This window comes from Salmo salar, chromosome ssa20, assembly GCF_905237065.1.
Source record: "Salmo salar chromosome ssa20, Ssal_v3.1, whole genome shotgun sequence".
In the NCBI taxonomy this organism is placed as follows: Eukaryota; Metazoa; Chordata; class Actinopteri; order Salmoniformes; family Salmonidae; genus Salmo; species Salmo salar.
In genome coordinates, this window is record NC_059461.1 from 62,894,632 (window position 1) to 62,912,344 (window position 17,713).

At 42.4% G+C, this 17,713-nt stretch overlaps 1 protein-coding gene across 24 annotated transcripts in view; it reads right to left on the bottom strand.

The window, feature by feature from the left end:
- LOC106581051 (elastin) overlaps nt 1–17,446 on the bottom strand; it is a 53,963-nt gene extending 36,517 nt beyond the window's left edge. For 23 of the 24 annotated variants that reach the window (XM_045703757.1, XM_045703744.1, XM_045703759.1 and 20 more), the window contains exons 1-11: nt 17,414–17,446; nt 15,395–15,481; nt 15,252–15,300; nt 15,015–15,077; nt 14,572–14,682; nt 4,469–4,516; nt 4,258–4,347; nt 4,078–4,134; nt 3,893–3,988; nt 3,443–3,535; nt 3,265–3,300 (exon numbers count right to left, since the gene is read on the bottom strand). In XM_045703757.1, coding sequence (XP_045559713.1) covers nt 3,265–3,300; nt 3,443–3,535; nt 3,893–3,988; nt 4,078–4,134; nt 4,258–4,347; nt 4,469–4,516; nt 14,572–14,623 — 472 coding nt within the window. In that variant the 5' untranslated portion in view covers nt 14,624–14,682; nt 15,015–15,077; nt 15,252–15,300; nt 15,395–15,481; nt 17,414–17,446. The remainder of the gene's footprint in view (nt 1–3,264; nt 3,301–3,442; nt 3,536–3,892; nt 3,989–4,077; nt 4,135–4,257; nt 4,348–4,468; nt 4,517–14,571; nt 14,683–15,014; nt 15,078–15,251; nt 15,301–15,394; nt 15,482–17,413) is intronic. The other variant, XM_014162757.2, reaches the window with a different exon arrangement.
- Nucleotides 17,447–17,713: the final 267 nt, after the last annotated feature.

The window sequence follows — 17,713 nt, forward strand, 5'->3', positions numbered from 1 at the left end:
TCTTTGAATGAATACAACGTTGCCCGGTTGGAATATTATCGCTATTTTACGAGAAAAATAGCATAAAAATGGATTTTAAACAGCGTTTGACATGCTTCTAAGTGCGGTAATGGAATATTTTGAATTTTTTTGTCACAAAATGTGCTCGCGCGTTACACTTTGGATAGTGACCTGAACGCATGGACAAAACGGAGGTATTTGGATATAACTATGGATTATTTGGAACCAAAACAACATTTGTTGTTGAAGTAGAAGTCCTGGGAGTGCATCCTGATGAAGAACAGCAAAGGTAATCCAATTTTTCTAATAGTAATTCTGAGTTTAGGCTGCCCCGACGTTGGCGGGTCTGAATAGCTAGCCGTGATGGCCGAGCTATGTACTCAGAATATTGCAAAATGTGCTTTCGCCGAAAAGCTATTTTAAAATCGGACAGAGCGATTGCATAAAGGAGTTCTGTATCTATAATTCTTAAAATAATTGTTATGTATTTTGTCAACGTTTATCATGAGTAATTTAGTAAATTCACCGGAAGTATTCGGTGGGTATGCTAGTTCTGAACATCACATGCTAATGTAAAAAGCTGGTTTTTGATATAAATATGAACTTGATTGAACAAAACATGCATGTATTGTATAACATAATGTCCTAGGAGTGTCATCTGATGAAGATCATCAAAGGTTAGTGTTGCATTTAGCTGTGGTTTTGGTTTTTGTGACATATATGCTTGCTTTGAAAATGGCTGTGTGACTATTTTTGGCTGGGTACTCTCCTGACATAATCTAATGTTTTGCTTTCGCTGTAAAGCCTTTTTGAAATCGGACAATGTGGTTAGATTAATGAGAGTCTTATCTTTAAAATGGTGTAAAATAGTTGATTGTTTGAGAAAATTGAATTGTGGTATTTTAGTTGGTTTTGTATTTCGCGCCATGCGATGCCATTGGCTTTTGGCTAGGGGTTCCGCTGGCGGAACGGGGTTCAACTAGCGGAACATCTAGATGCAAGAGGTTAAAAGGCACAGTCAACTTAGTGTATGTAAACTTCTGACCCACTGTTACGTTCATTGAGGGAAGAATTAGACCAAGGTGCAGCGTGGTAAGCGTACATCATTCTTTATAAGATGAACACCAAAACAAAACCAAAATAAATACAAAACGAAAACATAACGTTCAGTAGGGCATACAGCACAGTATCAAAAACAAGATCCCACAAACTAAGGTGGGAAAAAAGGCTGCCTAAGTATGATCCCCAATCAGAGACAACGATAGACAGCTGCTTCTGATTGAAAACCATACCCGGCCAACAAAGAAATAGAAAACATAGATTTCCCACCCTAGTCACACCCTGACCTAATGAAATAGAGAGTAAAAGGGATCTCTAAGGTCAGGGCTTGACAGTACCCCCCCCCCAAAGGTTCGGACTCTGGCCGCAAAACCTGACTCTATAGGGGAGGGTCCGGGTGGGCATCTAGCCTCGGTGGCGGCTCCGGTGCGGGACGTAGACCCCGCTCCGCTCGCGGATCCGCCATCTTCTGTAGCGACTCTGGTGCGGGGTTCATCACAGGAAGCTCCGGACCGTGGATCGTCGCCGGTGGAACCGGACCGTGGATCGTCGCCGGAGACTCCGGACCGTGGATCGTCGCCGGAGACTCCAGACCGTAGATCGCCGCAGAAGGTTCCGGACTGGGAACCCCCGCTGGAGGTTCCGGACTGTAAGCCGTCCCAGGAGGTTCTGGACTGTGAAATGTTGCCGGAAGCTCTGGACTGGGAACTGTCGCCAGAAGCTCTGGACTGGGAACTGTCGCCGGAAGCTCTGGACTGGGAACTGTCGCCGGAAGCTCTGGACTGGGAACTGTTGCCGGAAGCTCTGGACTGGGAAGGTGCACTGGAGGCCTGGTGCGTGGAGCCGGGACAGGTGGCACCAGACTGGTGACATGCACCTCAGGGCGAGTGTGGGGAGCAGGCACAGGACGTACCTGACTGGGGATACGCACTTAAGGAAGAGTGCGAGGAGCAGGCACAGGATGTACTGGGCTGTGGAGGCGCACTGGAGACCTGGTGCGTAGAACGGTGCAGGATATACTGGACCATGGAGGCACAGTGAAGGTCTGGAGCATAGAGCTGGCACAACCCGTGCTGGCTGAATGCTCACTGGCGACACAGTGCGTAGAGCTGCCGCAGGATATCCTGGACCGAGGAGGCGTACTGGAGACCAGGAGCGCTGACCTGGCACAACCTGTCCTGGCTGAATGCTCACTTTCGCACAGCAAGTGCGAGGAGCTGGCACAGAATGCACCGGGCTGTGGATGCGCACTGGAGACACATTGCGTATCTCCATAAAACATGGTGCCTGACTGGTCCCACACTCCTCACGGCGACTGTCTTGCTCCAGACACCAATGCATCCACTCTACCTCATCACCCCTCTCAACTATCTCACAATACTCCTCGCTCAGTCTATCCCAATATTCCTCCTCGCTCTCAGACTTGCCCCTCGGCTTCGCCGACCAACCCGTGTTTGGGGGGGGGCTGCCTCTCGGGCTTCCGTCGTGGTCGTGAACTTCGGAGTCGCCGTTGATCCTCCTTCGCTGCCTCCGCCTGCTTCCATGGCAGGGTCTTGTCCCCTGCCATAACCTCCTCCAATGTCCATTATGTCCTCCACTCCCTTTTCTCCCGGGCCCAGGATCCCTGCAGCTCCTGGCCACGCTGCTTGGTCCTTTGGTGGTGGGATCTTCTGTTATGTTCGTCGTAAAGATTGGACCAAGGTGCAGCGTGGTAGGCATATCGTGGTAGACATTTTACATGTATTTAATGAACACCGAAACAAAACAAATACAAACGAAAACGTGACGTTCAGTAGGGCATACAGAACAGTACCAAAAACAAGATCCCACAAACTAAGGTGGGAAAAAAGGCTGCCTAAGTATGATCCCCAATCAGAGACAACGATAGACAGCTGCCTCTGATTGGGAACCATACCCGGCCAACAAAGAAATAGAAAAACTAGAATGCCCACCCAAATCACACCCTGACCAAACCAAATAGAGAAATGAAAAGGCTCTCTAAGGTCAGGGCGTGACACCCACTGGAATTGGAAAAAAGACTTGTGTCATGCACAAAGCAGATGTCCTAACCGACTTGCCAAAACTATAGTTTGTTAACAAGAAATTTGTGGAGTGGTTGAAAAACGAGTTTTAAGTGTATGTAAACTTCTGACTTCAACTGTATGTACCACCTCTGATATTGCTGTTTTGAGAGATCTTTCATACCATATTTAGCAGCTTTGGCCGCAGCAGGGTTATATCCTGAAATGCAAAAGTTTATAGATTAGAAACCCAGATTTTTATAGTCAAACTGCAATCCCAAAAAAGCAGAATTCTGAACTAACTAAACTCACTGTAAAAGGCCTATCAGATTTTGATGTTGTACAGTTACTTTCATATGTACCTCCAGCTCCTGCGGGTAACCATCCAGGTACTCCTCCTGCTCCTCCTGCTACTGATCCAAGACCTGGGACCCCACCCGCACCTCCTGGGACTCCTACGGTGGATGGTCACAAGAAAACGACTCAAATTAGTCTTATTAGTTAAAACTCTGATAATGCTGTTCTGAGTGATATTTCTTACCATATTTAGCAGCTTTGGCTGTGTAATTTAAAAATGTAATTTAAATGTAATTTAAAAAAAATCTGCCTGACCCTTGGCCTTCCTCTGAAAATCTTTAGATATACTCTCACTGCCAGTATAGATCACAAAAAGCTAAATGTTTCACTTGTATTCTCAATAGTAGTAATGTCAACTGTGGCTGTCCTGTCTAGTAGTTTTGTTTGGTGGTACTGTACACTGTCCAGTAGAAGGTCAGAGGTGTCTTTATCACACACTCTCTTTCTCCCCTCACCTCCAGGGTAAGCTCCTCCTGCTCCAGGGTAAGCTCCTCCTGCTCCAGGGTAAGCTCCACCTGCACCAGGCACACCACCCAAACCAGGACCAGCACCTGAGGGTAAACACTTCAAGAGTTAGTAGTTGAAGTTAACACTGTGTCAAAAAGCCCAGTTTCAGTAGCCCTGTGATAGCGATCACTACCATATTTAGCAGCTTTAGCCTGAGCCTGGGCCGGGTTAAGACCTCCTGTCCCAACACCTGCAGAGAGTGAGGGAACACAAACATTAGAGTTACAGTTCTCAATTCAAATGAATTTATGTAATAGAGTGCTCTTAAACATATTTTCCCATATATTTGTGTAAGTGTTCTCCAATTCCCTACCAGTTCCAATGGGGTATCCAGGCTTGGATCCAGGACCACCTTTTCCACCAGGAAGGCCTGCTCCACCACCACCACCAAAGCCTCCATATCCTGAAACAAGTGGAGAGAACCATCTACTGTACCGTACTGCTTGTACTACACACACATGTACAATTACACATACATGCAGACACACTACTTAAAACATTTACATATTAAAAACGTTCTGTACCAAATGGAAGTTTGCCTCCAGCTCCTCCAACTTTTGCTCCATAGCCACCTGTAGAAACCATGGCGACAAACAAACGGTATTAGTCTTGTATAGAGTAAAGGTTTTGAACTTCCATTAGCACACAGTCAGAAAATCCATTACTACTTCATTGTTTGTGAACGGACCTTCGTTTTAAATTATTGACTTATTACTGATTTATTCAATTTCATTCCAGATCCACCCAAGACATAAAACCACACAATTGTAATCTATTCTGTTCAGCAGTAAACATTAATACATCTACTGTAGATGGGTCAGTAGTTCTACATCATTAAGATTTGAGCCCAGTGGGTCATAGCTGAAGCAGTTTGGGTTTTTATCATGTGTAAACACAGCTACATTTGTTTTTCATCAAGCAGGTGTTGATTTGATTCAGCAGTATGACCTAGCCTGCTACAAACATCGAGACACATTCTGAAAACTAACCTACGGAACAGACAAGGAGGATTTGTCAGTCCACTCAGATCTTACTATTGCCCCTGAGTGACTACAGATCTGAGAGGAGGCCAAAGGAAAGCTCTAACTTACTGTATGCTTTTGGCTGCATGACACTCTTTCCTGTGAGGGACCACATACGGTAAATAGCTAACTAAGACCATATTGTCTTAACACATATAACATTAACTGACATTGATTGAAGTGGTGGTCCCTTACAGGGAATGGGTGTGAAGCAGCTAACTTACATACAATACATGGCAGAAGCAGTCACAGTTTTAGTGGGTTAAGGTTTGGAGCTATTGCACTTTTCAGATTTTCGAAGTGTCTTAGAGGGGAAGATGGTAGAAGCATCGTTCTGATTTTGAGGTCTTCTTAGAACGTGATGATGTGACTGCAACAACACATGGTGAAAAGGGCAACAACTCAGTTTTGAAGAGGAAAGAAAACACCCTTGTTCCAAAGTCAAGACCTGGGCCTCAAGAAGAGAACAATTCGATTCTCAGCAGCCAATTCACAATGATAAACCAACCGTACATAACCTGAGGCCTAGGAGGGGGGTAGCCATAGAACCGCCCGTGACCATGGCTGCTCATGTGACCGTGGCTGCTCATGTGACTGTGACCGTATATGGGGCTGTGCATGTGGCCATAATGGGGGTGATGGGGATAAGACACTGTGCACTGGAGGGAAAGGAACTGTAACGAACGGTCAACATTGTGTCAACTTACATACCGCAAACATCTGACGTTTAACATCCATTAAACACTGGGATGAATGACGTTTAGGGACAATAAGATAGTGAAGTTTTTTGTTGTTGTTGTGATCAACATTTAATTTTTATTTCACAATATACAACACACAAGGCCGGATCACTTTACAAATACTAGCCGACATGACAACATTAACATACAATACAACTATTTACATATTGTCAGGAGTCAATTATTTGAGTGCACAATATGACATCGACAGAAAGGAAGTAGAGTTTACAATAAAACATATTCTATATTATTCTCAGAAAATAAAATGTCGTCCCCCCCACTCCCCTACCATGTAGGACCATTGCTTGGTCAAGAGTTGTTAATATCTGATCTCATTTTGCATAATACATCCCATGCCTCAACTGTATTTGCCAGAGCTTTGTTTATCACAGCCACTGATCGCTCTATACGAACAATATCTTGAAAATATGATAACCATGTTTGAGGCGAGAGGATTGTAGGGGTAATCCAAGCACTAAGGATAACCCTTTTTACTGCTGTTAACCCCGCATATATGATTATTTTCTGAACCATTTGCAATACAATTGAAGAGTCATCATTCAACAAAAATAAAGGTGGATCTTTGACCACAGGGAAACCTATAATTGTTGTAAGGAAATCTGAAAAGTGACCAGAACTGGGACACCACAGGACATTCCCAAAACATGTGCATTAGTGTTCCAACAGCATTCATACGGCATCTATCACATAATGGAGTAGGAATCAGCTTAATCTTAAAACGTCTAAATGGGGTTGCATAACTTCTATGTATAATCTTATAATGTATAAGCTGGTGTGCTGGGTTTTTAGAGGTAACAAATACATTTTCCCAAATGGCATCCCAGTTCATGTCGTGCCCCAATCCCTGCATTTCGCGGTTCTATACTAGAGTGAAACCCAATGTAGCGCATTTAACAGACAGCAGGCAATCATAAGTGGCAGAGACTATTTTAGAAGTTAATGAAGGGTCTATCCATGTAAGCATTATGTGGGATGTTAACGGGGCATCCCATGCTACACCATAAGTTTTTAACAAAAATCTTAACTGTAGGTAAAGGAACCATGAAAGCCTGGAAGTGAATCCATTTGTTTGAGGTCCTGGAAAGGTATTAGCCCCTTATCATTATACATGTCTCGCAAGGTATGCACACCCTTATCCACCCACAATGGGTACACAAAAGGCTTATTGTTTGTCAGCAGCTTATAGTTATGTCATATAGGCGAAGAATCACAGAACTTCTTTGTGTTGCCAATGTGTTTCTCAGCGTAGTACCATACTTGTAGTGAGTTGGAAATAATTGAACCAAATTTTTTTGTATGCCGTTTTTATCTTGATGCCTTGAAAAAACTAGATCTGTAAGTCTATGCGGTGCAACAAGTGCTTCCTCTATGCCTCTCCAAGATGCTGCAATAGAATCATCAGACCATACTCTCAAGGATTTTATTTGGAAAGATGAGTAATATAATTTGTAATCTGGAAGAGACAAACCTCCTGTTCCCATTAACCGTGTAGGAGTATCATATCTAATGCGTGGCTTTTTATCATTCCAAATAAACTTTGAGGTCATTGACTTTAATTCCTCAAAGTATTTTTGTGGAGGTGGTATAGGCAGCATAGAGAAAATAACATTTAGTCGACCGAGTACGTTCATTTTTAGTATTGCAATCCTATCTTGTAATGAGATTTTAAGGGAGGATCATCTCTGCAAATAAGAGGTGATCTCCTATTTTATTTTGACATAGTTCCTTCTGCAAACTTGGGAAAATTTGGTGGGTATGCATATGCCCAAATAACTAGTTTGCCTCGTGCCACTGCACTGGAGATGCAGCAGGCAAAGAAAGCAATTTCGCAGGGTTGTTAAGGGGAACCAGTATAGATTTTTCCAGTTTATTTTAAATTCAGAGAATTAACCAAAAATAGTAAATAATGTCAGAATCTGTGGAAGGGAAATTGAGATGTCTGAGAAATACAATAAGGTGTCATCGGCATAGAGTGACACTTTATTCTGGGTACCTTTAATATTGATGGGTGAAATATGTGGGTCCAATCTAATTGCTGGAGCAAGGGGCTCCAAAGACAGTGCATAGAGTGTAGGTGATAATGGACATCCTTGTTTTGTGGAACGTTGTACACAGAAAGTCTTGGATAGAATGTTTCCCGTCTGCACAACTGCTTGGGATGCAGAATTCAACGTTTTTAACATGGAGATAAATCCTTTACCAAAACCAAAGGCCTTCAAAACACACCATAAATAGTTCCATCTAGCCTATCAAAGGCTTTTTCTGCATCCAAACTAAAAAGTGCAGCAGGGACTGGGTTGTTTTCTGACTCATTTATGATATGGAATACACGTCTAATATTGTCTGAGGCTAAACGACCCTTTATAAACCCAGTTTGATCATTGCTAATTAGATGTCCTACAAGCAGCTCTAATCTGATGGCAAGTAACTTTGCAAACAGCTTGAGCTGTGTTGTAATAAGGCTTAAAGGTCTATAACTTTTACAGTCTAGGGGAGATTTGCCCTTTTTTAACAAAACTATAATCAGTGAGGTGTTTTGGTCTCTATGGAATTCTCAATTTTTTAATGCATGATTGATAGAACCAAGAATTAGTGGCCCAACAATATCCCATACTTCAAGAAACAGCTCAGGAGGGAAACCATCAAGTCCTGGTGATTTGCCTCTTTTCATAGATGTTAATGCATTCCTGAGTTAGTCAAGATTAACTGCGGAGTCAAGGAATCCAGATTGCTCTCTGTCGAGTTTGGGAAGGTCCAATGATGATAAGAAGTGTGTCATCTTACTATGATCAGGGTCCGCCTCTGATGTATATAATTGGGAATAAAACTGCCTAAATGTATCATAAATGTCTGCCGGGTCATGTGATAACTTACCAGATGGTGTTTGTATTGTATTGATACAAGAAAAGGCCTCATTTTGCTTAAGCCTTGCAGCCAAAAGTCTACTAGCTTTCTCCCCTTCAGAATATAGTATGTTACTCTTGTGCGATGCATTATAAATTCTGCTTTAGACTGTAGTAAAGTGTTATACTCGTGTTTTAGTGTTGTTCAAATCTTCCCCTTTTGCTCTGTAAATTTTTGTTTCTGCTCGTTTTCAACCAGAGCAATCTGTTTTTCCAGATCTACTACTTTTTTACTGCGAGTTAAAAAACATTTTGCCACCTCTCAAAGTGACCGAGGGGATGTGGCTGTATCTGTATTAAACAATAAAAATTCTTTCAACTTTGCTGAAAGCTGTGTCAAAAATGCCATATTCTGCAGCAATGTTGCTTTGAAGCGCCATCTTCTGGCACCTTTCTGTTTGTAGCTGTCCTGTATACTATACAGGACAGCTCCATGAACAGAAATGACTATGCGGAGCAGCTCGGTTGTCTGAATACACCTGTTTATATAGGGAGATACAAATATGTAGTCTATCTGTGAAAATGTATTATGTATTGAAGAAAAGAAAGTATAATCTTTGACAGTCAAATTCCTTAGACGCCAGGCGTCTAAAATATCAAGCTCTGCAGCAAATGAGATGAAATCACCAGAAGCCGGATCAGTTTGAGCATGCGATGAAACATGAGACCTATCTAACAGGTGGGTTTCTTGTATTAAGGTTGATATCGACCTTTTTGCGACTGATGTATTCTAAGCATTTGGTACGCTTGATAGCGGAATTCAAACCACGGGAATTTAACGACATCACGATGAGCTCACGGTTCATTAAAAACATTCGTCATATAGAATGCATGGATAAGTGCAGGACAAAATAAACGAGAAATTGAATTAACTCCTCCTTCAATATAAACAGGGGAAAAATATTACGCCCCATTATACATATTTGTGAACAAACTCTGACAGCTGGGTTTGAACAATAATAGAAACAAATAAAGTAACCACCCGCAAGAGCGGAAGTCTATAGCTTCAGCCGCTCTCTTTGGCTGGTAGGTCCAAACACTGAAAAGACACACCCTCGTCCAACTACCCTCGCCTTATGCCCTTGGGGGAATACCCGTCGCCATCTTGGAGGATGGTCCAAATGATTAGCCAAGCAAAGGAAGTTTGCAATGCCCCTCAGCCCTCGTTTTTAGTCTGCTTTCCAATTGTACAATTATGTTCACTCCAGGTGTCACGGCCGTCGTAAATATTGGACCAAGGCGCAGCGGGTATGTGAATGCTCATTTTTATTAAACACGAAACAAAACAAGAAACCGATGACCGGACACCAAACAGTCTTGTATGCTCACACAGCAATACAAAGAACAATCTCCCACAATCCCCAAAACAAACAAACTCCTAATTATAGGACCTTCAATCAGAGGCAACGATAACCAGCTGCCTCCAATTGAAGGCCCCAATCCCAAAAACTAAACATAGAAATAAACACCCTAGAAACAGACATAGAACTGTACAACATAGAACTAAACCAAAAACCCCGGAAACATAAATAAAACACCCCTCTACATAAACACACACTCAAAACCATATAAAACAAATACCCCTTGCCACGTCCTGACCAAACTATAATAACAAATAACCCCTTTACTGTTCAGGACGTGACACTGGGCCTGAAAATCCCCATAATTCAATTCGCGACAATTGCTAAGAAACGTCTGCCAAAACTTAAAAACAACATCAATGGAGAAGTCAACATACAGTAAGTGAAAAGGAATGCAAATAAGTTGTAATTTTGCTACTATGTAAAAAGTAAATATGGTTTTGTTTGGTTATCTTTTGGAAATTGTAGAAATAAAACATTTCCCTTCTTCAGAAGTTCTAGCTAGGCAGGCAAACATTAGTCAGCTAATGAATTTGCTAGCTATCATACAGTAGGCATATATTAATAATTATATATTTAATATAAGTAGACATGCTCTCAATTGAATGTACCGCATATAAAGCACCCACAAGCCACCAGTGGCTGAAAACACAATCATCGTTGCATGAACGAGTGACGAATTTCCAGCCAAGGGTGTCCATGTAAAAATCATTCCTTCCACCCTCGCCCCTTGCCCTGCAAGTATATACTCGTCAGACGTCATGATACGTCATCAGAAGTGTCCACTTAATTTGAGGGATAGGGTGTGCTTTTAAGTGTTTGGACCGTAGCCCCGTTATGATTCACTATATTGGATCACTCCAATATTTTGGTATCACTCCACGGCGGAGGGATACATCCGAGGTGAGGATTTACAGATTCACTCCCGTGTACACCTGTGTCACTGCTGGGGTCCGCCCCTATATATAGACCACATGGCCGCAACACACACCATTACCTGGTTTCTGTGTTGCAGAGGTACTGTGTTATTTATCCATTACCCTGTTTAATTCCTCCAAGCGGGTCAAAACATAGCTCCCCCAGGGCGTCGGACCCCTGCTCCTTGGCCTTGTTGGCTTGGCTGAGCTTATGGCTTCCCTTTGTGACAGGTGTGATGGGGATCCGCATACCTCGTCTATGCACGGCCTGGGTTTGAGCCACGCGGAGAGGGCGGTGGAGTGCCCTACTGGATGCCTGTTTTGTGTGGTGTTCTCAGAACGCCTGCACCTGTTGCGATTGGAGGTCATGTGCGAGTGGGTCGGCAAGGCTCGGGCTCAGGCTGGGGACGAGCTTACTCCTTCAGGAGAGGTGCGGCAGCGAGCTGTTAGTCCCTCTACTGGGCCCAGTACCCCTCCCAGGAAGAGTGGCCGGAGCCATCACAGGCAGAGCCCATCTGCTGCCAGTCCTGGACGGGGGCATGAGTTGGACCGATGGGACCACCTTGAATGGAGGGTGCATGCCCTGCTTCAGGAGGTTGATAGCTACGACGGCGACGACAGCTGTACCCTGTTGGCCAGTGATAGGCTGTTCCTGGGGGATGATGCTGGCACTGTTCACCACCGCGAGCGGGGCTACCAGGCTGACAGGCCATCAGAAGCCGCCAGCAGGGCTTCATCGCCCCCAGCGGCTCAAGAGGCTATGAGGAGCCTACTCACTTGGGTAGCCACTGCACTGGACATCAACTGGTGGACAGTGATGACTCGCCATCTGTCCCCATCTCTGCTGAGTTCCGCAAGGTCTTGCAGGAGGGTTGGGCCTCTGTCAGGGCGGAACCCGCGACTGAAGGCGGTACACCCCAGATGTGGACTTGAAAGCTACATATGGGTCCCTCTGCTCTCTTGGCCGCCTTACCAACGCAGCCATGCTGCTGCAGGCCTACCTACAGACTCTGTTTTCCCGGGTGCATGAGGGCACATAGGAGCTCCTCCGGGAAGTGATGGAGGTCTCTCGCCTGCTCCTCTCTCTGTCTTCAAGCGACGTAATTTTATCCCGCAGTGGCTTCACTGCATCTCGGCAGGTGGCTATGTTGTCTGTAGCAGCCCTGGCGCTAACCTGCATCTTATCACAGTGCCGCTCCAGAGACTTGCATGTGACAGATTGGCTGGCAATGTCGTTTGAGAGTTTTAAGATAGATGTGTTGGAGGCTTCCACCATATCCTTGAGTGATTTAATTTCTCCTGAAAGCAGTTCCTCCAGGGATTCCTTAACCACTTGTTTGACCATTGTCTGCATCAAAGTTTGTTGTTGATTCAGAACATTCAATATGGCGGAGTTGGATGTATCCTCACTGGTATTTTTATTTTATATTTATTTTTCTCTGTGGATCAGCTTTAATATTGTGGATAGATTGTTGCTTCCATCAATGTAATTGTCTGCATCATTTCCAATCCCCCATATATTTTTGGGGTAAATATATAAACTACCATTCAAAAGTTTGGGGTCACTTAGAAATGTCCTTGTTTTTCAAAGAAAAGCCATTTTTTGTACATTAAAATAACACCAAATTGATAAGAAATACAGTGTAGACATTGTTAATGTTGTAAATGACTATTGTAGCTGGAAACTGCAGATTTTTTATGGAATGTCTACATAGGCATCCATCCAGTTTGATTTTTATTTGTTACTGTGCTATTTCACAACATTTCTGAACCTATATACATTTTACAAACCTTGTATGTTTTACATTGGTTATCTTGTTGTTATTAGTCCCACCCTTCAGCTCCATTCAACCCCTCCTATCTATCGCTTAACACCATCCATTTTGGATTTCTATTTAGCATATATTTTACAACTGTGCTGTGATGCTTCACAAAGGTACTGAACCTTTCTATTCTCATAGCTTCTACAGATACAAATGTTTGCTAAAATAACTATTATATTATTGATTGATTGATTGACTATGAATTGTTCTATCACCCAGTAATGCTATCTGCAGCGTTAGTTCTAGGTAAATGTTGCAATTCTTGAGCCATTCCTGGACTTGTGACCAAAAACGAGCTGCATATGGACAGTACCACAATAAATGATCTAATGACTCTGCCTCCTCGCAGCAAAATCTGCAGAGCTGGGAAGATTGTTATATATATGGGGGATACATTCTGTTGGTTGCAAGAATTTCGAATACTCATTTAAATTGAAAAATGTATAGTTTTGAAGCCGGCGTTGTTTTGTGCCATGGAATGGGTACATCGAAAGTCTCTTCCCAACTATTTTGTAATTTATATGGCACAGCTGTCAACTTTTTTCGTCCTTATATTAAATTGGTATATGTTTTTATTTATCACAATTTTCTTTAACCATTTATGGTCTTTAATGCTTGGCCAACAGACAAGTTCCTTACTTTTTCCCCCTTCTACTTGCCTCTTCCATTTTTGTGGTAATGCTGCAATTAGTTGGTTGGAATTTTTGGTAGAGCAGACATTTCCATATGTCTGCGTTAGCTGCATGTGTGACAACTCTATGTATGACATCATTTACAAAAATGTTACCTTTTTAAACATTTTATCTAAAAATAAGTTTTTCTATCAATTAGTATATTTGAGTTTAACCACAATATTTGTTGTATTATTTGTTCTGTCTTTTCAGGTGGATTAAACTCAAATTGAAACCAACTTTCTAAGACTTGTTTAACAAATAATTATATTTTGGAGATGATTTTGTTTTCAAATAACCGAAAGTGAGCAGTTGTAATCTGAATAAAGGGAAAAAGGCCATTCTTGAACATGGGGTGAGACATTCTTACTAATTTACTAGAGAACCATTTCGAATTTAAGTATACTTTTTGTATGACTGATGCCTTTAGTGAGAGGTCTAATGCTTTAATATTTAATAATTTATTCCCTCCGAAATGATATTTGTTGCATAAGTAGGCCCTTTTAATTTTGTCTGGCTGGCCATTCCAAATAAAATTGAATATTTTTTGTTCATATAATTTAAAAAGCAGGTGTTGGCAAAACCATAAGCAAATAGGTAAACTGTGATATGACTAAAGAGTTAATCAGGGTGATTTTTCCACAAATAGACAGGTATTTTCCTTTCCATGGTAGCAAGATCTTATCTATTTTTGCTAAATTTCTATAAAAATGTATTGGATTGAGAATTTCTTTCTTTCTATCCTCACTGGTATTAGTTGTCTCGGTGTCTTCCTTTGTTTGGGAGGCTTCCCTGTGCCTTAGTTGAGTGTCCTCAGCCGCGTACATGTTATTAAGCATTTTGATGGTTCAGAGGCCAGTTGTCAGGAGTTCATTACGAATTTTGGACTTTTGAGACAGAACTCAAAACTGTACGTGCATCTCTGCCAAAAGGCCACCAGAAGTGTTATAGTTGTTTTTTAGTAACTAATGGAGGATTGCCACCTCCAGTTTACCTGCACACGCCAAATGATAATACACTTGTTTTAACACTAGCTATGTGTCCATTTCTATAGATTCCATGACGGCAATGCAAAGACTCAAAAATGTAGCTTCATTATCAACATTTTACCTGTGAATTGATAGTAGAAAATAAATCATTAGTAGTCATTAAATTGTCCGATGACAAACCTTGTGTTTTGGGTGTTTTGAGTGGGTATCCATGGAATACTCCTGGCTGCATTGGTCCTCCATAACCAACACGACCCGAGCCTCCTGGTCCCTGCTGTCCTCCACCTGGCACTGTAGAGGACAAATCATATCAGACAGACAGATGACAGACAGGCAGGCAAACGCAGGCAGAAAGAAAAAGACAGACAGACAGACAGACAGACAGACAGACAGACAGACAGACAGACAGACAGACAGACAGACAGACAGACAGACAGACAGACAGACAGACAGACAGACAGACAGACAGACAGACAGACAGACAGACAGACAGACAGACAGACAGACAGACAGACATGAAAACAATGTGATCTGTAGATGCATGCATGTTACAGGTATCCCAATCAAATGTCATGTCATCAAATATGTTATTGCATGTTTTATTAAAAGCATGATTGACTTACATGATTTGGGATTGAGTCCGTTCCCAGTGGCCACACCGGGCAACACTCCACGACCACCAAACCCTGCAGACATGTAAAGGGGATCAGAGAATTAGCAAGTGAATGGATATCACAGCATGCAAATCCCTGAGTTACATCAACCTCTATTAAATCCATGAAGGGAGGATATGGTTAAACATTCTTTGATATAATGTGATTTATGTGGGTTTGACTTTCAGAGGAAGAGAATAGGCACACCTTGTCCTGGCACCTGGCCACCTTGGTAAAGTCCAGGCACACCCCACACCTGCAAAGACCAACGCAATCAATGATTTTATACTGCATCCAATGACATTCATCAGATTTTGTACACGTGCATAGTTATATAAACACACACTCACCTGGTACTCCTCCTTTTGGAGCCTTTCCTTTTCCGGCACCAGGTCCCAGCCCACCTCCAGGTAGGCCAGTCTGAGGAATAACAGGTGCTGAAAGAGATACATAGTAGAGACATTACATACTGTAGTTACAACTACTCATATACTAGTGAGTCCCGCGTCAATATTGTGAATCAGCGTAGCTAGTGTACATTACACTTCTAGAGGATAATGATAAAACATTGAACATTGTCAAGAGAAAAGGTAGGACTGGATGGCATGATTTGAGCTTTGTGTGTGTCTCTTATTTCCTACGGGCACTGTAGCCCCTGTTCCTGCGCCTCCAGGGCCCCCTGAGTTTGTTATCATCATCATCATCATCATCATCATCATCATCATCATCTTCATCATCATCATCATCACAGTGATCAAAGAATGTGGACAATGCAAATTTTTATCCAGAGTTGTTCTGAGAGGCAGAGGCTTTATGGCACTCTATTCCGTATAAAGTGCACTACTTTTAACCAGGGCCCATAGGGCTCTGGTCAAAAGTAGTACACTATGTAGGGAATAGGGTGCCATTTGGGACACAGACCACAATAATGCATGGTATTTGTCTTGCCTCATCAAATGCTTAATTTCTTTGGCTCTTTGGTTATCCCCTACGCAGGAAATGAACTGTCAGCTCTGGCTCTTGAGGGCTTGGCAGTCGGGATAAAAGTTTTCATTTATTTGTTTAACCTTCTCTTTCTATATTAAAATCCACCAATCCTTCTCTCCAAGGAACAGACATTACGCAGTACCTTTTGTATGTGGTGAACGAACGAAGGGATTCAAAGAAACAAGGGAAGACTGGCAGCAGAGAGAATGGAGAGGAATGCTGCTGTTCTCACTGAAAGGGGTTTGGATGGAATGGGATTTTTTTGTTGGAATGCCATGAAAAGAGTCAAGATAGGGTTGAGGAGCATTGCACAAGAGCTGTATCGGCCTGTGACTGAGGGCCTTGTCGACCGCCAACCAATATTTAAACGCAGGCTCTTTGCCATAATGCTAGGCCATGATACCCTTCATTGAACATACTCTAATAGGCTGACCACACCACTTGCGTCGCGTGTGCGAGTGTTGCAAAATAAATTTAGAAATCTATGTTATTCAATTATTGCACCCACACTGCTCGCGCGCGTCAACGAGCGTCTGCGTTGCCAAGGGCTAAAATAGAACTCCTTTCTATTTCTGACGCAGATCGCGCTGCAAGTCCTGTCTCTCCCATCTCCTCATTGGTTTATAGAAGCGGGTACCCATGTGCCATCTCATTGGTTATACCCACGTGGGTGATTGAAAGACAAACTGTGTTGCCAGTCGGTGTAGTAATACTATGAAAGTTTAGATGCCAATCACCATATAAGTTCAAAGATGAAAAAGCCTGGAAGGAGGAGAGATGACTAGAAACGATTTGGTTGACCGTTTTATGTGTGGATTAATTGTCGGAGTCGAGGACCTTGTGCATTTCAGGTAAAATAACAACTCAATGTTTATATCCCAGGACAAATTAGCTAGCAACAGCAAGCTAGCTAAATAGGACAAATTAGCTAGCAAGTGCAAGCTAACTAGCTAAATTGCCATAAATGTTTAATACTTTTCGACCTGTCCCCAAATTAATATAATTGGTTCAGAGTTTGTTTTGATATTTTAACCTGCGTGTCGTGATCACGTTTGGTGTGGGGGGACAAAATAAATGAATGCATGATGGCGCACGCGTGCAGCCGGTTTGGGTTCCTTGTAAAACAACGTAGTTCAGGCAATATTGTTTAATAATAACAATCTACACCAATCTATAAATCATGTCAAAAGTTCGGATGCAATTGATGTGACATTTTTTCTCACAGCATGTGAGCACACAAACCTATATAAGTTATTGAAAGCTGTATAGTTAGAGAGTGCTTTTAAAAAAAGTAGATCACTAGTTCTAAAATGGCTGCTGCGACTGTAGGATTCAATTATTCATGGGACCCTGGGTGCTAACATGGTGCCCATGCCACTCACCTAGACCTGGCTGTAATCCACCACCGCCATAGCCTGTAGAGAAACACAGAAACAAAATGTAGGTTGGTTTATAGTTTGTTGTGATTTATGTGTGTTTGGTTGTTTTATAGCTTTACACAATACAGATAAATCCATAGCAACATTATTGAATGGCAATAAAATGTTTTTTTTTATACAAAACATCTCACCTAGCTATCTAAAGATGAAAACACTAATTGTAAGTCGCTCTGGATAAGAGCGTCTGCTAAATGACTAAAACGTAAATTGCAATACTATCACGTAGACCAATGCTGGTCCATC